Genomic DNA, 21,818 nt, shown 5'->3' on the forward strand with positions numbered 1-21,818 from the left:
ACAATTTGAACCATATTTGGTTCATATTTAAAGCCATTTTAAATTCAAAAAGCAAAGTGAAGGTTAAAAAAATCATGGTTTGGTGGAACTACTTACTCTTGGCGCGGTGTGGAATGGGAACAGCTACATTCTTGCCACGATCATAGTCCTGGGGTTTGGGTGGTGAGGCAGTGAAACGGCAGATACCAGGCTCTGACGGTGTGCTCATGGACGTCATGCTGTCTGCATTGTCATTGGTTCCTGTGGTCATCTGGTCAGATGAGCTGTCAGAGATAAAGCACTCTGTAATCTCAAACTTGGCATGCTGCAGGTGTTCCTCCAGCTTGGCATGCTCATATGCTCTTGCCAACTCCTCGTAGGTGGAGGAGGCACTCTCTGTCGACACCATGCTGTTACGTCCCTTATCTATAGAGAGAAAGGAAAAAGTAAAGGAAAGCACATTCTCTCCAGTTTTACAAATGATTTTTGAGGTGTAGCTTACTGCAAAAACACATTTTTCCTCACTATTGAAAAATAGCCTTACTTATATGTGCATGTTAATGGCTGTAAGTGTCATTTCACCCATGTGCAAACCTGTGTCCTGTGAGAGGCTGGCGCTGTAGCTGTCACTCTCTGTGACAGTGATGCCATGCTGGGAGCCAACTGTGCGCCAGTCTGAGGTGAGAGTGCGGGCTGGCGTGGATGCCTGACACTTGGTCAGAGTCCACTGACTGGAGTAGCGATTCCTGATGCTGTGGGCTGACTTAACACTCTTCCTTGACACTGGGTCTGGTGGTAAACGGATGAAGAAATAAGAATGATGTGTATATGTACAGAGGCTGTTTAAAGCCAGAAAAATGAACAAGCATTTGCAAAAAAACAGACTCATTGTCCCATTCTGATCCATGGTGGATTTCAACAGACCAGGAAAAAATGCAGGTCATATGTGAAGACACGATTCATTAATGATTACTCATGTCATTTACAGTACATGGTCAAGAAAAAAGAGCAAATAATCAAGCAGAAATTCCAAGAACTTCACAGTTTATGGAATGCTTACACCACAGATTTACTGTACCTTATTATGAGAAATGCATTTACTTCAGCGATCACTACTGTACTGCCTAAATTGGTTTAAGCTTTCACTGATAAAATGGACAGCAAGGAGAGAGAGCACTTACTGGTTCCTGGCCTGATGTCTGACATGTCAATCAAAGGACCGGTGTTCTGGATGAGAGCGGGGTGATGGACAGACACACCTGTGCAGAAGCTCTGAGGGTTCCCAGTTTGATTGAACTCTGTGTCTGTCACAGGGATAGTGGCTTTGTCCTCACCTATTAGAGATAGAATGAATGTTTCAGAAAAGCAGCTACTGCGGGTTAAAAACTAAATGACAACTATAAGTCTGATGCCTTCCAATGTTCATTACACATTTGACATACAAATAATTTGCTCCAACACTCATACACAGACATGTGAACACACACACACATGAACACAAGCACAAAAACTCTCTGTCTCTCTCTCTTCCTCTCACCAATTTGCTTGATGCCCTCTTTGTCTTCAATTAGCAGCTGCACTCTGGGGATGTCGATGTGTAACCGTGGGCCCTGAGGAGGTCCCTTCACTGGGGTGTCAAAGCTGCGGTTGTTTTTACTACTCCCGATAGGGGCACACACAGACAAACATTCATGGTTTTGAGAAATTGTTAAAATAAGGATTTGTGAAGTGGATTTTGAGTTACACTAAATAATACTTGAGACTGATTTTGTGAGAAGGACTAGGAAATAGCAGTCTTACCTGATCAGCATCTCTGCCAGGCTTTTGGCATCTAGAGAGGGCAGAGAACATGAGGGATTATTTATTTTCCTGACATCCAAATAAATATTTTAAAATAAATGCAACTCTAGAGACTTCATTCAGCAATCTCTCTGAAGTCTGTTTCTGCTTCAGGAATCTCTGATGACTGCTTTGTTTTTATTGCCAAGTCATTCCTACCATTTTTCTCTTCTCCTCTCCTTTTAATTATTGTCTCACCTCTTAGTCTTTTTAGCCTCTTTTCTTTGCGTTTCTTGCGAATGATGAAGAGGAGTGCAACACCCAGAGTGACCAAGATCACAGGACAGCCAATTGAAAACAGCTTCTTGACATCGTCATTCTTTTCCAGGGGAGATTTGATTGGTGGGATTGTACCTGCACATAGGAAGAGAAGGGTTTAGTTTAAATGACACTGATTTAAATGGAATGGCAAACAAAGAAAGTCTTCTACTTACTGCCATCATAATCCAGTGTTGCAAACTGGGAGCTCTGGTTGCCACAGCCAGCACTGTTACAGGCCTTCATCTTCAGTTCGTACCAGGTGGCTTCACGCAGCTCTGCCAGGAACACATCTGTGGTGGCATTGGTACGCACACTCTGCCAGGTCCATGTACCTGCAAAAGACACAAAAACCACTGATGAGTCTAATTTTTTTTAGCTTTCCAACAAAGACACAATACAAAAATGTATTTGTTTTGCATTCTTTGTCAAACTAAGTGTTCTTTTCCCTTTTTTGTGCAGTATATTCAAATATTAACAGCAGCAAACTGGAAAAGCAGTGACAAACCCTTTGGTCTAAACTCTAGCGTGACAGCGCTGATTGGACAACCTCCACTGGCCCAACCCTGCAGGTTGAGGCGGGCGTGGCTGGAGTTGATGTGGGTGAAGACCGGCTGATCCTTGTTGAACTGGGGCTCTGTAAAAGAAGCGACATCATGACATGTTCCCCAGTGTGTGTTCAGATTAATAGAGAACTGCATGTGTTGTACCATATTCTGTAGCAGGTATTACTTGTTTTATGGAGAGATGGGGAAACATAAAACAACATAAGCAGACCTACAGTATGTGATTCAGCAATATCAGCGTCTTGCTTAGTAACTGAACAGTGTCTATGTATTACTGCTAGAAAAGAAAACTAAGTAACTAACTAAGTACCTTTACAACTAAGATACATAACAGGATTGAAATTAAAAACAAATTCAAGGTGAGTGATCCAAAAGTTTATTACTAAATGTATCAAATATCATTTGATTATAACCATAAATGTATAAATAATTACAGTTTTTGATGCAATCACCCAAACATTGGTGATAGAAAGTAGCACCTGTGATACAAGAAATGCTATTTTTATTGTTTTTTCTCATTGAAATGATGACACTGTAAAGAAAGTAAATGTGTTCTTAAATAACAAATGACTATACTTATAAGCACCCACAAGGGGTGAATTTTGATGCTTTAGATAAAGACAGGAGCCATTTGAATCTGTATTGTTCTCTGTTGATATGAAGCTTAATGTGTTCTTATGTTTTTAATAATGTTGGATGAATGCTATTGATTTGGAGCTTCACTGTTGACTGTATCACACAGATCTCTCACATGTTTTTTTCTGATTAGTTTTAGTCTATCAAGATTACCATTTGAACGGCATGTAAATAACCTACCATATTCCCTTCCAGTTGGAACATGATCAAAAGTGACTCACACTTCTCCTTTTCTAAACTCCTGTCTAACTAAATTCCTACTCTGTGTGCATACTAACTTCCACACCTCTTTACAGCTTGATGTGGACAGGCAGTCCACAACTTTACTTGAAAAGTTTACAAACTTTCATGTAAACAGTGTTAGAGCTCTTACCAATCGGATTTATTTGTCGTTTTAATATCTTTCACCCATTTCTATCCATTTCTTCATCTACCAGTCCAGACTTCTCACCTCGCCCGTGTGTCTTTGCCTCAATGATCTCGCTAATGCGTCCAGCTCCAACACTGTTCTTAGCAGCCAGCTTGACTTTATACCAGGTGCCACAGCGCAGGTTATCCAATTTAAAGGAGCGCTCACTAGAACTGATGAACACGTCTTTCCATTCCTCTGTGTTGTCAACAGAGTACTGCAGCACAAAACCTGCACACACAGACATGCAGACAGAAAAATTATTTTCTTGCATATTAAACAATTGTCTCTTTTTTTACCATAAAGATGAATAACTCTTCTTATACTAACCCTACCAAGCTTCATGGCACTGGTACCTCTATTGTCCACTGGATGGCAGTGTCAGACTGTATTTCTCTTGCTCAACTAGGCTCAGATTGGAGGACGGTCTAGCTGTTCTCTTTCTACGCCGCCATTAGTTACCTACAAACCCCAAGACTGGGATGGCGCTGACTGAGCATCTATGCAAATGAGGGTATGCAATATGGTGACTGTTTTTATAATCAGCTGCCTTGGAGAGCCAACTCCCTCTTGCTCTGAGACACTTTCCATCTAATCCTTCATCTCTGCCTGTCTTTCCTTCTGTCTGTATGTAATTATGTATATGTGAATGTCTCTCTGTCTTTGTTTCTTTGTACTCTATGTATCATCTCTCTTTTTTCTTCCTCTCTCTCTAACAGATGGTACGATAAAGTCCAAAACATTAGAAGGGTTAACATGTGCAGATCCTGCAGTGTTTGTTTATAAGTTTTATAGTCACCCTCTGTCTGTCACAGAACAGGAGAGAGCACAGAGGAACATAACAGAAGATAGCAGCAAGAACAGTACAGAACAGCACAAAAACAGATCAGAACATAACATAAAATTTTACTAGCCTACAGGATTTGATTATTTATTTCCTTTTTTTAATTACAAAAGCTGTAAAAAGAAAAAAAAAAAAAGCCTCAAAATCAGCTGAGTTTTTTTTTTTGTAAATGTGCCACTGTTTTTTATCTGAAAAGGAATAGGCTGCAGATGCCACTGCAGTAGTAATGCAAAATAGATGGTTGATGGGGAACTTCAGCTGTGCCTACTGCTGACACTGTACAGATGGCTTCACTAACAGACAGGCACTTTGGTATACATACAAGATTAGACAAATACTGAGTGGTGGCAATTCATGTCAGTGAAAGCTTCTCATCTAACACAAACTGTGTGTCTCAAAGTTTTTATAGCATGCAAATTCACGTCCTCCTGGCAGTAGGCTGACCCACATGAAAGACATTGCTACAGCTTTAAATTATATTAGACCTAATGGTTCAAAGAGTTGTTTTTGAATGTGCTGATGAAAACTTCTTCAGAGTTTTGCAGCATTTTCTACTGTGATTGACATATATGGATAAAACAAGTCTTTCTGGGCACAGTTCTGTCTTTACTGCATTGCATTGTGCTTAATAGTCTCACACAGGTATTAAGAGCAACAAAGAGACAGGATATGGTTAAACAGACGATCCTGCAACACCCTCATGCTTACAAACAGCCTGAACAAAGAAAAGGGATTGAAATCACATTTGCATGCACACCCACTGAGGCGCACCCACTATGCCGATCTTCACACAGAAATCACCAATAATCAGATAATCAAACAGACACATAGTTAACAAGGAAACATAAAACCAGGACACCAATCAATAAACTAATAGATCAGTATGAATACAAACAATGTGCCAGGTAAAAGAGAAAGAAAAGGGGACATCTGAGAGTGGGGTAGAGGAAATTTTGTCACAGCCACGTTATGTAACAGCAACTTATTTTACGTACAACAAACACTGATGTGATATGCAAACAGGGAAGATTCCATACTGTGTAATCTTTAGACACATTGGCTGGCAGACCATAGATACTGCAGATAGAAGGACAAGAAGACAGAGATGTAGATATATAGAAAGAGAACACCGTTGTGCAGGGCCAAGTACCTCTGATAGAGCTGCCTCCATTGTCTCCTGGTATCCAGGCTAGAGTGATGGAGGAGGTGGAGGTAGTGGAGACAGTTAGACGCGGCTGGTCTGGAGGGACTGAGAAACAGACAAACAGAGTTAACCGCTCAGTATTACTTGTAGTTATAATATATATTTTTTAAAAACTGTAGTTTATTTTTGGAGAAATAATGTACTTGCTGTGAAGAAGTATCCTGTGTATTTCATTTTTTCCTACCTTGTACTAAAAGGTTGACTATGATAGTGTCAAAGCCCAGTGTGTTGGTGGCCGTGCACGTGTAGTAACCAGAGTCTTCAGCTTTGACAGAGCGCAGCACCAGTGTGCCGTTGGCCAAGATGAGACGCTGTCCGTCAAGAGACACTGGGATGGCTGTGTCCTCACTAACAAAGACAGAAAGAGAGACTCATGACATCATAAGACTTCTTCTACTGTAAATGATGAGATATCAATTATAATTATTCAGCACAAGCTGCAAAATTATGATGTTAACATTACGGTGGACATTTGTGTTGTTCCTGTAAAAGTTTGTATTCAGAGCTAGATAATTACATGACCAATGTGATCCAATGTAGCAACACATAGCCTCTGTAAACTAAAATTATTTGAGGAAAATTTACGTTATAGTAAACTCATTGAAATCTACTCTTAATATTACAGTAGGACACATACAGCTTTACATAATATTTTTACTTAATTCAATTTATAAAGGATTTTCACCTGTCTTTGGTCCATTTTATGGTAGGTGTTGGTTCTCCCACTGAGCTACAGGGCAGTCGCACCTCCTTCATCCAAGGAGTAGTCACTGTACCCCCAAATGACAGGATCTTAGCTGGGGCTGATGGAAGATGGACAGAGGAATGTAAAAATCACAGGTGTATGGAGACAGAGAAATTGAATAAAAATCCATTACAACTATTGGAATAAACACTCGAACAAACACAAAAAGGCCTAATTAATATCTACCAATCAGATAATCAGATGACCTATTATGCTAATTTCCAGCTCTATATTTTTACTCTGGGACTCCACTAGAGTAGCTTTGCATGATTCACAGTTCAAAAAACACCATATTTATCTTATACTGGCCCTTTATGCAGCCCCTCAGTTCAGCCTTTGTCTCAAACAGGCAGTCTTAGTTCCTGTCTCTTTAAGGCCCCCCTTCCAATGAGCTCCACTCTGCTCTGATTGGCCAGCTTTCCAGAAGCCTGCCAAAGGGCAGCCGTATCAGAGTCATGTTAAGTTACTGCTGATGAAAACCAAACATTTCCTGCTTTACAACATATAGAGATATTTGAAGCTATTTGTTCAGCAGATCAGTTAGAAATAATGCAGGGAGGAATAGTACAAGCAGAAAGAGCCACAGTGATGATGTTTGATGAAGAGCTGCAGATGATCAGCACACCTCCAATAGGTAAAAAACTTATTTTACTTTGCTGTGCTGTGTAATGGAAAAACATTCACAGCGTGCCAGCTCAACTCAAATTATGGCTCGGTGTGACTGCCCCAAAACAATGGAAAAATGCCATAATGTTAGCGGACCAGTGAAGTTGTGCGCTGTGCATGGAGCAGATGACCATATAAAGAAATCCGTCATGAGCCAATGTCGGCTCAGGCTGAAAGTAGAAAGAAACGTTGGAAAGCAAGCATTCAGAGCAGTCTGAAGCCATTATTTGACACTTTGGCCATGTTTAACATGAACATCCGCAATTGTAACATTATATATATGACTGAAAATAAGGAAAAGCATATTAGATTCCCTTTAATCTTACCATTGTCAAATAAACAATGTTCAGACCCAATAAACAAATGCTGTGGAGGTTTGAGCATGTCTTGAATCAATACAGAAATGTGATGGCTGATATGCAATGCATACAGTGATTTGCTTTCTATTTTGGATTCTTTCAATAAACAGGATTTACTAGAAGGAAATGTGCAATTTATTTTCTGTGATTCACAGCTAGTAGAGAAGAAATCTGTGTTAAATGTGACGTGATGTGAAGTATTGAGTGGGCAGGCCTGGAGGACACTGCCTTTTACAGCACCCAACCATGCAAGCACACACACACACACACACAATCACTAGCAAACCTTTGCACCCAGCAGTTAAAGGAACGAATAGATAAAGAAAAGGATAACACAGCGGAAAGTGCACTCTATTCATTCTTACTCCCTTATTCTTCCTGTCTTTTAATCCAGAGCCTATTGATTTCACTGCCCTCTTCATTTTCTTAAACACTCTGCCTCTCTATTGTCTTGTGTATTAGTTAAGTCTGCTCCTGTCGTATCATTTTCTCTACTCCTTTTTTCCTCCCTTTTGCTCCCCCGCTTATCATTTCCCTGCTTCAGGGCAGTTTATCTGGTGGCCTTTGAACTCTGAAATCAATTGCACACCTTGCTCTGTTGCGCAGAATCAAAACAGGCAGTAACACAGAAACAGAAGGAAGGTTGGAAAAATATGCAGAGATGGGAAATATAGAGTGAGTGACAGAGACAGAGGGATTCACATGATTCACAAAGTCATGAGGGATGTAGCAGAATAAAATGTTGGCATTGTACGTTGTAAGCTTTTTGTGTGTCATTTAATGCTGCATTAAATGGCCGTTACCAGTTGAATAATTGTGTTTAATGGTGTGACAACGTTGTGGTTAAGGTCTGGTTAGGTTTAGGCACAAAAAACACAAGGTTAGGGTTAGGTTAGGGTTAGGAAAAGATCATGGTTTGGGTTAAAATACCCGGTTTTGTCACCACAAAAATGGCTGTAAATGTCCTGACATCTCGCTAAAAATACTTTAAAAATAATTTGTTGGTTGAAACGGGAAGCATTGGTCTCGAACAGTGATCTCTGCTGCTTTGATGCTTTGCATGCATGCAACTAACTACAGTATCTAGCCAACCACCCAACCTGCCTCCTCCTAACTCTGAAATGAACTCATATAGATGTCATCTGAACTACATTACTTTCCCTATGATATGAATTGTACAAATGTTGATATGCTACGTATTGAACATATTGAAACATAGACATTAAATGTATCTGTGGTTTGCAGAAACATACAATGCCAACATTTTATTCTGGTGATTGGGCTGGATGTAGAGCAAAACATCCTTTAAAAATGTTTATTTTTAGTACATGGTACTGTCAGTAAGAGGCTTGAAGAGGAATACAGAACTCTGTCAGTATCAGTGTCATAAAAGTTTTAAAGAGAGAGAGATGGCAGAAGCAAAGGGAGACAGAACAAGCATATCATCAGAAAACAGTTACTATACTATAGGACCTAAACAACCCCGTAAGGTTTGATTTGGTGAATGGAAAGTCTAAAGACTTTTAGGTGTCTAGGTTAAAATCTGGCTAAATTTAGTTGGAAAGGGCAAGCTATTTTTACATAACTACTGCATTTCAATGGTAATATTTCAATGTGTAGCAGATTGTAACAACAGGTTGAAATACAGTCATTGAAATGCTGTTGAAACAATGATTATAGGTTTTTTCAACCAAGTTTGTCCCAGTTTTAACATAGATATCTTTTGACCTGCAAACTGCCAAACCCCACAGCATCCAACCTCTCTACTGTACATTATGTCTCTTATTATGAACCTCTGTTTCATATTGTGGGACTCACCCTTGGCTGCTGGCTCTACAGTGACCTTGTCGCTGAAGTTACCCCGGCCTGCAGTGGTGACAGCTGCAGCCCAGATCAGGTACTGCTGTCGGTGGTTGAGGTGGGTGATTCGGTAGAACAGTAGCTCTGGATTGGCTTCATACTCACTGGGCAGCTGAGAAGAGCCAAAAGTAGCAGGAACTTGTTAATTTGGAAAGAACTACAGTGGGAATGTGGGAGTACCTGTCAAGCAACTTCACATGTCATGTAATATTGTATTACGCCATAAATATTATAGACATTTTATACAATCATATTAAAATATAGAATTTTTCTTTTTGAATCAATTAAAAAATCTTTTTTCTGAAGCAGTTTTCTTTGGAAACAGGTGAAATTTTGTAAGACAATAAATTCTTTCTATAACAAAACAAAATAAAAATACATACAAATTCATACAAAAAACACAATAAAGTATAGACATTTTGTGTAAATCATGTAAAGAATGAAAAGAATATGCACTGAAGAATTTCCATTTCTCAGAAAATGTGCATTTTTCTGTATGTGCTGAGCATCACAAAGCAAAATCTGGGTGATGCCAAACACAAGATCATTTTGTCACTTCACTGGAGAGGCAGACATAATGTGAAGGACTGAGTGAACATCATTCTAATGTGAACCAAGCCCTGTATTCTTCCCTCAAATCAGCGCCAGGAAAGGAGAGGAGAATGGGGTGGGAGGTACAGAGGTTCTGGGGAAGATTATGATAAAGCAAAACTGTGTGGAAGGATGAAGCTTGAGGGAAGAGGGGATAGGAGGCTTGGATTGGGGGGAGTAAAGCCCGCTCCCTCTCCTCCTCTGTTCTCCTCAGGGAGGGCAAACAGAGATATGAGACGGAGGAAGACAATGGGGGACAGACAAATGAGTCAGTCAGAGATATCATGAACAGTCATACACTAATGAGGCCTATCTACTGCGGGCATCAGAATGACAGCGAGGAGAGGAGAGAAGAGAAGAGGAGAGGAGAGGAGAGGAGAGGAGACACACACAAGCAAACACAAACTGACTGATACAGAAAACACATGCACACATTCGCACACACACTTGCACACACATACAGTGGCATACGTGACCTGGAGGTGGATGTGTAATTGCAGTGTGTTTAACCCAGCCATGTGTCTGCTGTCTAGACATATACGCATCACTGTCCCTTCAACACACACTCACACAACACACAAACACTTTTTTTTACTGCCTGCCAGTCACTATTCACCTACCCACCAATTATACCCTTATTCCCTCAACTCCTACTCTTCATCTACTCCTCAGGTATCCTGACACTCAGGTACACACACACACACAAATCTACACATGCCCCCTCAGCAGTTCTGTTGGTTACTGTGCTGCTGGTCTCAATAGAAGAATGTGAGAAGAGAAAACACAATCACAAATTTAACACACACGCGCACCTAACATTCACTGTCGCCCTCTAAATCACATGTTTTACTGCACCTACCAGTTTGACACTAACTTACATTTCTGACAGACAGGCACTCATGCACAGATGAAATGAAGACTGCAATATAAGTGTCAAATAGTTTGGAGAGCCAGTAAACGCAGCAGACCAGTAAAACCTTGCGAAGAGATTGCAGTATTGCTGAGCTCTGTCCTAGCCTGCTGGGTTGTCTGCAGAATGGTTTATTCTGGGCAAATAGATTCCAGTATTCATGTTGTTTTTCACATTTATGAGCAGCCCGTCATGGAAGAATCCACTGGGCTTTTTATTACTTCCCTGTGTTCCCTGTTCATCATCCATTCCTCTTGTCTCCAGCCTCTCTGTATTTTCCTCTCTGCCTATCCTTTACCCCACTGCGCCATCCTTCCCTTCCCCTCCTGCCATTGCTCTTCATCCCTCTCTCTTCATTTCCCTGTCCCTGTCTCCCTATTCCTCTCCACATATCCCTGTCATCTCTGGGCCCACTCCTGGCTTTCCTTCCATCTATCCACCAATACCCCCCTCAGTTTTACATCCTCTATCTGCATTTCTCTCCCTGAATCACATGTATATCAATGTCTTCTTCTTCTCCTCGCTCCTCTCTGTACATTTGTCTCTATACTCAACACTGCAGGCAGCGGTATGGACAGATGGATGTATGGGTGGGTGGGTGAGTGGAGGGATGGGTGGATGGATGGATGGATGGATGGATGGATGGATGCATGAATGGATGGATGGATGGATGGGGTAGATGGTGGGTAGATGTTAGGAGGAAGGGAGGGGGGAGTGACAGAGTGTGTGTTGCTGTAACGGATATTAAAATATTCCTTCGGCGTGGAGATAGCGGTGATCCGGGGAACGATAGAGCGAGATAATGAAAAGAGGAACAAAAGTACTCCCCGTGCGGTGTGTCTGACCCCCCCATCCCTCCTTCCTTCTCTCCAGTCGCACTCATTTACATAGTAATCATCCCGAACTCTGCATGGGGGCTTCAGAGAAAGAGAGACTGAGAGAAAGAGAGAGAGAGACAGAGAGAGAGACAGAGCTAAATAGATAGATAGATAGATAGATAGATAGATAGATAGATAGATAGATAGGTAGATAGATAGATAGATAGATAGATAGATAGAGTGAGACAGAGAGAGAGAGAAAGAGACTGATTTGTGAATGAGGGACACTAAAGACAACAATGTGCTGTATGTATTTTTCTAGATAGGTACATTTATATAGTGTGTGTGTGTGTGTGTATACGTGTGTGTGCAAGCAGTATGTATTTCTCATTTTTGAATTCACACTGTCATAAAAACATGAGTTGCATAAATTCATGCAACTCTATATGCATGGTGTGATACATTTATGAGTGTGTGTATATCCGTGTGTGTGTGTGTGTGTGTGTGTGTGTGTGTGTGTGTGTGTGTCTGTATGTAAGTGTGACTGTGTGTTTGCTGTCGGCTTGTTTTCTGCCCCCGTTGATGAACAGATGAGGTTGTCCTGGCAACGTGATGAGACGCAGATATGCAAATAAGGCTGGAGGGTGAGCTTGCACGCACACACACTGCGGTATGAGGAGAGCTCATTTCACACACACCTCTTGCTGAGACTGCAGCACTAGACCACACACACAGATACACACACACACATACACACACACACACACACACACACACAAGCACATACACATACACACACACACACAAACACAAATGCAAGAACATCATAATCAAATTACTTTATTTCCATCTTAGTGTCACATAAAATGTAACACAAGCTATGTTCTGCATTTAAAAAGGACTGTGTCCCCTTCAAAACCAGCCATGTTTGGATGGTCTTCTTCCCCTTTTTTCCTCTTGCATTCACTTCCAAACAACTCTCTGCACCCCTCTTGTAACTCACCGGTTGGCCTGACCCGGGGCTGGAGCAGTAGATGGTGTACTTGCGGATGATTCCATTTGGCTTGTGAGGGGGTAACCAGGACACCACGACACTACTGGCGGAGGAGGGCACAGCTTTGATGCCAGCTGGGGGTCCAGGGTCTGAATCATAAATGGGAGGAAAGAGATAAATAGAGGGCAGAGTAAAATGTGAATCAGTTATATTTCTCTGTATGGTCAGTAAGCCAGACTAATAGTTTTAAGGTTGCACACCAGTTTTCAAAGAGACTTGACCATTTGTTAGTGATGGTACCTGAAAAAATATCCAAAAACATCCGTGTGCATCCATTAGACTGTTGGTTCAATAGTTGTTACTCCATACTTTAGCCTACTGTATTTGATTTACTGTAATGTAAATTAGGAAAATTACTATTATTTTTTCTCACATTTTCAAGACAAATGTTTAGTTAAAAAACATAAAAATATGAGACAAGAAAACAGTAAGAGAATACAGGATGTAAGTATGACTGTAGTAACTGTAATAGATGCTGTGTTCATGTCATATGAATGCTAAGTAGATTGAGCAGGTTTTCAGTATGACTTCCTCATAGTTTTCATCTTGTTTTCATTAATATGTTTTAAGTATGTCCTCTCAAATGTAATTTTATATATAAGTGACCAACATGAAGACACATGACACAGCACAAGACAAGAAGGAGAACAGGACTCAAACAAACTGAAACACAAGGGGAGAAAAAGCAAAACAGTAACAATAATAACAACAACAATATAACAAACAAACAAAAAAAGCATAATGTTTGGCTTAGATTTTCTTATTGTAGTATGAAGGAGTGTAGGTAGATGTGTGTGTTTGGGTGGGTGGGTTGTGTGAACGATATAGAGAGGAGAAAGAGAGAAAGGGGGAGACAGTATTAACCAAAAGGTGAAAGATAGCTACAATGCTCTTGGAGGGCATCTTTGGCTGGACTCTAAGGACAAAGAGGCACCAGGGTGGATCTGGGGCGGGTCAGGTCAGGACAGCTGGGTCAGGGCAGAATTTTATGTATTTATTTATTTTCCTTAGTCTTCTATGATAGTAGATTGAATATATTTGGGTTTTAAACTGTTGACAGAAAAAGGCTATGTGAATGGGTCAGCTTGGGAAATTGTAAGGGCAATTTCCACTATTTTCTTACATTTTATAGACCAAACAATTAATGAGAAAGTGACTGGCAGGTCAATTGCTAATGGAAATATTCTTTAGTTGTAGCTCTTTTCCTTTTTTCTCCAGCACCTGTACCAACTAGAGTCTCTCTTGTGATTTTTCCCATTTGTATAAAAAACATTTATTTTCTATACTGACTGCTATTAACTCAGCAGTCTAACTACATTTAACTGTATGTAACTCATTCTATGCTTATGCTTAAACAAAGAGGGCCACATATACAATTCGTAGTGTATGCTAAAGTGCTAACATGGTGTGCTGCACCTAATGATCTACTAGGGAATCATGTTTTTATGTAAATGTTCTTATCAGGGATAATATGGTCATTACTTTAGGATCAACAACAATAGTCAAACATGTAGTGATTGTTTCTTGGTGTAACATTGATGATTATGAAGACCTAGAAGGTTAGAACATCCTCAGAGAATCAGACAACATGCAGTAATTTAAAGTACACATACTGTGATAAACACAAAAAACACAAAGTACTGTAACACATGTGCAGTCACTTAAACACACACAAATGCACATATTCAACAAGACCAAATGCATTGGCCCCAAAGGGTGTGGGGGCCACTGGAAAGGGCCTGAAAAAGAACTGATTAATAAATCTCTGTCTTCCTCACTTTTATCCTACTGTCTACTGTCTTTGCGTGTCTAAAAGACAGAGGCAGAGAAAGCCAGGCTGAGAACTGGATGTTTGTGCAATTCCACTGCAAACACTATTCCATATGCTGCAGACAGAACTGGGCAAAAGGAAGGGTGAGACCGAGAGAGGCAGAGAACATTGAACGTATGTGAAGAGGTTGCCTCTGGACACAGTGTCAACCCGCATCAGGGAGAAAGAGACACTCAGCTTGCCCCTGATAAACACACACAGACACAGACACAGACACAGACACACACACACACACACACACACACTCAAAGACTAACACAATGCACATATTTGAAGAGCTATTGCAGTGAGGCCAGCACATAAAATGGAGATATAGCGAGGAAGAGAGAATAAAGGCCTTTTCTAAAATGACACTTTTTAGAATCTCTGTGCCCCTCTCTCTTTTGCTCTCCCTCTTTCCCTTATTTTCTCCATCTCCAGACGCCTGCCTCCTCTGCTTGGCCCCAGGGAGGGAGAGGAGAGGCGGATACGGATGTAATCCACAGCCCGCCAATGTAAGCACAAAATTAATTCTCTCTAAGCCACAAAGAATTAATCCCTCTCCTTGTGCTGGGTGCTGCGCTAGACTTGCACACAAACAATAGCGCATGTACACACACATGCACCCGTACGCGCACACCAATGCTCACATGTACACATGCAAACACACATTCAACGCCCCCCTTCAACACATCCACATAATCACACGCACAGATCCACACCCTTAGGCTCCTTAACCACACACACACACTTTTTGGCTTCTTAATTCTCATTAGCACTGGTAATGGCACATCAGAGCACAAAGAGGTTTTAATCAGCAACCTCAGCCTTACAAAGACCCCCTCTACCCCCCCTGGCACTATGCCTCCCACACTGCAGCCTAAACCAAGAACAAAAACCCTTAGACCTGCCCTAAAGATGTGGTCAAATCAAATCACACATTATCATAGGTCAGTATGCTATTTAGTTTATCCGTGTGGAAAGATCTTATAAAATACGCAGATGTGGACTCACAGTCTTCGCGGGTCTGGATATACAGGACGTTGCTCCGGACCCCGTCACCAGCTTGGGTGTAGGCCAGCACCTGGATGCTGTAGTTGGTGAACTTCTCCAGGCCTCTGAGCTCTACTTGTTCTTTGGTGGTGGTGATATTTTGCATTTCACCCCACTCTGAGAAACAGGACAGAGAGGTGTTCAGACTAAGCACTGAGCAGTCACATTACACACAATCCAAACTGGGGCTGGTATGACAGAAACACTCAACACACCTCCATCCGGGAAGACAGCCCAAAACACGACACGGTATCCCTTCAAGACTCCATGCAGTGTCATTCTGGGAGGTTCAGCCCATGTGATTACTGCCTCATCGGATGTTACAGAAATGGCTCGCACATTCTGAGGAGGCTGGCTGGGCACTGGAGACGGTGGGAAAAGAAAAGGTCAGATAAGTTATCTAAACCATGTATCTTCAGTTATCTAACCGTATGCATTCCACAGTTTATTTCAATAGAAAACGACTGTTCATTGAAGCGTGAAAAACAATCGCAACCTTTTGAAGACTGAGCTAAATAATAGACAGATAAACTGGAAAGAAAATCAGTCAATTCTTTAATCCCTTAACAACCAATTTTTATTTAATTTCCCCTTCAAATACTGAAGCTTTAACGTTGGAAAAATCATCTTCAATGCTTGACAATATAATGTGTATTCTGTCAGCTTGTTTCAAATTCCTTTGAATTTATATGAGAGAATATTCAAACCCACAACTCCTATGGTTTTTCGGCTGCACCATTCTCACCATTCACCATCATTTTATACACATTTCCCACAAATTTAGCCTGACTTATTTAGGATCTATAAAAATTTTGGTATCTCCACAAAAAATAGCGAGACTAAAGTTTTGTGGCTTTGAAAAAAGTTTAGCTGCACAGCATGAGTGTATAATGACTGGCTCATCTCCTGGTCAGTTTAGTGTAATAATAATAATAATTAAGTTAATAATTGCAAAATATGTAGATTTTCATGTCAATGCAAAGGCTGCCAATGTCTACTAAAATGAGTACTGCCTTGGCCAGTTAACTAAATAAATAGATAAATAAACCCTCTCTGAAACCCTAAATGGCATTTCCATATCAAACCTGTTGTGAGTAAACAGGCTAGCAATAGATAAAAAGCCCATGACGTGTGTCCAGCCTGATGTATAGGACCATCTCTACAACCACCTTCTCTCTCTCTCTTGTACAAGCCTCCCTCTGTTTTCACCAGTCCAGGTGTCTCTTCTATTGGCTACCACTGACCATTAGTCTTTCAGGCTTTGAATAACACACACTGTTGATGATGAACAGAAGTCAACTTGTGCAAGAGGGAGGGGCAGGAAGAGAGGAAGAGAGCTGACTGAAAGACAGAGAGCAATGAAAGAAAGAGAGAGATTGGGCCAAGTCCACCAGGGAATTTCTCTGCAGCTGGTGAAGGGAGAGGAGGTGGGGAGGAGGATGGAGGAAGGGAGGGAAGGAGAAAGGCGGATTAAAAAAGTGAAACAGGGTTTTGCATGAATAAACCTTTGGGTTCTGAGTCTAAATAATTAGAAGGCAACAAAACATAGCACAGTTCCTCTATTCCTAGTCACACCTTTCTGACAAGAGCATAGTTGAAAGGATATGAACAGTATGCTTGTAACGGGAGAAAAGGTTCCTCCAAATTGTTGGCATTGGGGCTATGTGAGGCTGAATAGATGAAGGTAGGGGGTAAATATTAAAGGTAAAGACAAGAGTAAAGTAAATCAGTGCTAAGGTTGCTGATGTGTTAAAGAATCTAACATAAATAAGTCCAGGAGTTTACGGGAAAAAAAGATGGTGAATACAGGAACATAATGAAAGGCAGTTTTGGACTGGGGCTACAGGGAGGAGGAGATGGGGGTGAGGGGCAGAGGAAGAAGGGAGGAAGGGAGGAAGAGAGTTAAAAGCAAGGGGAGCAAGGGAAGGGCAGAAAAAAGATGAAAAGAGGGAGCAGAGAGACAATGCGCTCAGCTGTGGATAATTACAGCAGGAAGCTAGCAGAGGGAGAGAGAGAGAGACAGACAGAGAGACAAGCTAATTATAATTATTTTTAGTATGCTTGTTGTTATCACTATTATCATAATGGCCATCAATATCACTGTCGCCACGGTGACAGCCACAGGGAAGAGCTGGAGGGCTCTGTCTGCTCTGGACCAATGGGGCTCAGCCAACTGTTCACAGGGTGGACAAGTATGTATGTGACGTGTGTGTGTGTGTGTGTGTGTGTGTGTGTGTGTGTGTGTGTGTGTGTGTGTTTATATGAGGAGAAAAAGTCAGGCAATGATGACATATGATATGAGAGAGATTGTGTTTTTCCATGTACAGTGGATAATAGGTTTTTATACTGTAGCCCAATACCAAACAATAGAGAGAATCTAAAAGGAAAAATACAAAAAGGACAACATTAACAGAGAAGATGCAATCAGTTACATTAAAATCTCTTTTTTGCTATGCAAAATATGGATCCAGAAAGTGTTTCCTATCAATACTTTCACCAGGGAGTTGGTGGATGTTTTTGACCTCATACATATCCTTTTAGTTATTAAAATACATCAAAACTAACTTAACTTGTGGAAAGTAATAGGAAAGAATAATGAATTATTTTTTGCTCTGGATAGAGGTGCATATCTATGAATTTTTAGGGGACTTCTTAACTTTGTGAGATAGGAAACCTTTGAACATTTTCACTATTTTGCTACTACTGCATTTAGTTGAATAAAAAACAATGATTGTCCACCATTATGTGCATTTTCTTGCAGGCTCCCAGCCAGATGCAGTTTTAAAAAATCTAGACACTGTGCAGGATTGTGCAACAATGGAAGAAGTTTTTGCTCTGTACAGGCTTTTGTAGTTTATGTTTATGTTCATTCATTCATTCACTCACGTATAGCCCATCTGTAACCTAGCCAACAGGATGCATGGCATTATAGGACAGCTCATGCCTCAGACATCACTGCACAGGGATCACTCTAAGGTTGCAACTTCATTATAGATTAATCTACTGACGATTTTTTTCAATTAATTGATTCATTTTTTGATAATAAAAGACCAAAAGACTGTGAAAAATGCCCCTAGCAATTTCCTACAGTCTAAGGTAATGTCATTATAGTTTTTCTCAGACGCTTTGGCTCAATTCTCAAATGATAGTTGAAGTTGTCAAAACAATATGTGAATTTCTTTTCAACACTTTGTTTTTTGTGCACAACAGAAAGAGCATTTCTCATTCTTTGTTACCATTTGCAAACGTTTTAGCACTTTAGCATTTAGGCAAATGACTAAGTACAATTGTCTACAAATTGAACAATTATTGGTTGTGTATGTCTTTGTGATCAAGATAGATTATGTTTCTTCTCAGTTTAATAGTTTTACTCTCTAAAATATGTTACAATTCTTTCATTGTGTAAGTCATCACAGGCAGAATAGTCCAACTAATTGTCAAAATCTGCTGAGCCCATGTTTCATAAATTGCACTGATATGGAGTGGTTGTAAAGTCTGCTAAATAGGTATATTTGTTGTCAGGTGAAACTCAAGCTTCACTTACAAATGGGAAGTTTCTCATGTCTTACATCAACCAACAGCACGTGTTGTCCAGTTTGTAGGGGAAATCTTATTTCTTAATCTGTTATTCTGATTTGGTGTGTTATAAATTGTAAGAATGATGAACTCTCTGTAAGGACGAAGTATGTTTGAATGAACTGTACAAGTGAATAGCACTGAACTCAAATAACTGGTCTTAAACAAGCTGATGCCCCTGCCTCTAGACAGTGGACGGAGTTGAACTATGCAGGGGTGAAATCATGACAGACGTCAAAGTACGTGACCTTCTGCATATTCTGTTTGCATATAAGGACAGTCATTTCAGTTAACCTGTGTTCAGTCTCTTGATGCCACCTCAGTAAAGAGACTGCACCCTATTCGGCCGAATAGCGAGACTGTCTCTGTTTGCTGATTGCTGTTGGTTATTCATATTAATTTGACTTGATACTCTGTAATAAATTCCTTAAATCTGAGATCAAGCTCAGTGTTATTAATGAGTCTGTAATTTCTTGTTCCTCACCACAGAGCAAGGTATTTTCGCCTCAACACAGTTAGCTTTCAAGTGTCAGTCATGAGTATTTATACAATTTGTGAACAAGGAGGAGCCTGCTCAGATGAACACTGGACAGGGGCAACAGAGGTGTGAAGTGAAGGTGTAAAGTATATGATCATCGACCACAAAATCAAATGTCTTTGCTTGCTGCAATGGATGCTGCTTGTGATGACATAACAGCAGAAGCGTGCAGAGTATGGTTGCAGCATACAAGACAATTCTTCCCCCGTTACATTGCAATGGAGAGCATGAGGTGTTGAGGTCGATGAGAATTTGTGGCCAAACAGACAAGAGCAACAGGGTGTTTCCTGAAGAGTATTCACTTTGATACACAATAGCAGTCATCTAGCTTCAGTCTGATACAGTGGGCATTCAGTGTCAGTGAAAACATGTAGGACAAAATTGTGTGGAAGTTAGTAGATGAGGAACACACTTCCAGAGTCCAATGTCATTCTGACAATTACTTAATTTTGAAACATCAATTAAAGGTTTTGGGTGAGTTACAGCCTTTTGCAGGTTAACTATAGTGTTTTGCTGCACATATGAGCTTTTTTAGGAAATGCCTCTTCAGTGCTAGGAACTTTGAAAATGTTTTGAGAAATATGCCAAAGCAATTGAGAAAAACTGTAAATGTCTTGTTTTGTTTGAACCAACAGTCCAAAATCTAATCAAGAGAATCTATTCACTGTAATATAGGACACTGAAAAGAAACATATTCTCACATTTGAAGCCATGAAATGTCTGCCATTTTTGCTTGAAAGGATTCTGTTGGACTAAAGATTTAATTGACTAATCGTTGCAGCTCTATATCATTCACTCCTTTCAAGTCAAGTACATTTTTATTTATATAGCGCAATATCACAAATCAAATTCTTTGTGCAGTGCTGCTGAACTGTGTACAGAGTCTATGAGACTGTGTGTGTCCTTGTTACTTGTAAAAAGCTTTGGATTCCAGCAGCTAACATTCATTCGTGTTGAGAGAAAATAGAGAATGTAGTGACTTTAGGTTACAAAGCATGATCTGAGACAGTTTAGTGTGAAAGTGAGAAAGCAACACAGAAAGTGTAGTAACTGTGAGTCAAAGCCAAGCCAGACAGAGGGTGATATTTCATATAACTGACAGTTTACTCCTCCACTGTATATAAGGCTGCTTATTGCTGCTGGTCAGTAAAGTAGCTCACATATAAGCTCATAAATAAAATCCTTTTTCATATGCTGAGGCATACTGCCCTGTTAGTGTGTTGATTATTATGATCCTTACCATCTTCTAGTGTTGTAGCATTGATCTCTGAGCTAGAGGGCCCTGTGCCGGCTCTGTTGAAGGCCTGGACAACCACACCATACTGTGCAAACTTCTTCAGATTGTCCAGTGTGTACACTTCACTGTCTCCTGTGGCCTTCATCTCTACAATGCTGTACTGGCCGTTACTGCCCGGGCCGTTCTCTCTGTAACCGATCTGGTATCCCCGGATCACCCCATTTTGTAACTCCTTCCTGGGAGCCTGGGGTATGAAATGAGAAAAGACAATGTTGGAATCTGAATTTGAATTTGTAGAGTGCATGATTATTCAGGCACCTCCATAAAACTAGGAAACAAAAAAGAAAAAAAATGACTTTTGAAGAGGTAGCTGTACAGACGGCAGAAAGTTTATACACTTTACCTTCCAGGTGACTCTGATACTCTGAGAGGTAACAGGCTGCAGGATCACGTCCATGGGAGGACCATCAGGTTCTGTAGAGAGAGACAGAGGTTGAAAAGGAGGCATTTTGCTAAAAAAAAAACATTCTGTGGCTTTCATGTTTCCAGAGAGTGTCATGACCCTAAAATATTCTGGTCTAAAACTCTTAAAGGTGTTTTTCTCAATTTCATTAAGGTAAGCTTTTCATCAGTCCAAATTGCTTATTCAAGGACAGGCGTTAGTGTCAACACAGATGCAGAGCTTAAGAGCCAATGCAACAAGGAATAATGAAATATTTGCACACATTGACATTAGTAAAAAGCAGTGTTGTCAAGATACTAACGTGCTTCCTCGGTGCTAATGGTGAGCTCCTTACTGGCCTCACTCTTGCCTATAGCGTTGTAGGAGTACATGCGGATGCTGTAGACAGAGGCAGGGTGAAGGT

General features: G+C 40.6%; 1 protein-coding gene across 2 annotated transcripts in view; it reads right to left on the reverse strand.

Annotated features, from left to right (window-relative positions):
* Positions 1-21,818, reverse strand: part of LOC122984372 (Down syndrome cell adhesion molecule-like protein 1 homolog) — a 98,971-nt gene that overhangs the window by 5,192 nt on the left and 71,961 nt on the right. For both annotated transcript variants that reach the window (XM_044354768.1, XM_044354767.1), the window contains exons 16-34: positions 21,717-21,818; positions 21,356-21,426; positions 20,956-21,196; positions 15,817-15,963; positions 15,563-15,718; positions 12,688-12,827; positions 9,324-9,477; positions 6,421-6,538; positions 5,920-6,083; positions 5,682-5,780; positions 3,730-3,918; positions 2,585-2,713; positions 2,253-2,411; positions 2,017-2,172; positions 1,780-1,810; positions 1,517-1,635; positions 1,161-1,313; positions 574-768; positions 97-405 (exon numbers count right to left, since the gene is read on the reverse strand). The exon at positions 21,717-21,818 is cut by the window's right edge and continues 66 nt beyond it. In XM_044354768.1, the coding sequence (XP_044210703.1) occupies positions 97-405; positions 574-768; positions 1,161-1,313; positions 1,517-1,635; positions 1,780-1,810; positions 2,017-2,172; positions 2,253-2,411; positions 2,585-2,713; positions 3,730-3,918; positions 5,682-5,780; positions 5,920-6,083; positions 6,421-6,538; positions 9,324-9,477; positions 12,688-12,827; positions 15,563-15,718; positions 15,817-15,963; positions 20,956-21,196; positions 21,356-21,426; positions 21,717-21,818 (2,832 nt within the window). The remainder of the gene's footprint in view (positions 1-96; positions 406-573; positions 769-1,160; positions 1,314-1,516; positions 1,636-1,779; positions 1,811-2,016; positions 2,173-2,252; positions 2,412-2,584; positions 2,714-3,729; positions 3,919-5,681; positions 5,781-5,919; positions 6,084-6,420; positions 6,539-9,323; positions 9,478-12,687; positions 12,828-15,562; positions 15,719-15,816; positions 15,964-20,955; positions 21,197-21,355; positions 21,427-21,716) is intronic.

This window comes from Thunnus albacares, chromosome 6 (assembly GCF_914725855.1).
Source record: "Thunnus albacares chromosome 6, fThuAlb1.1, whole genome shotgun sequence".
Classification (NCBI taxonomy): domain Eukaryota; kingdom Metazoa; phylum Chordata; class Actinopteri; order Scombriformes; family Scombridae; genus Thunnus; species Thunnus albacares.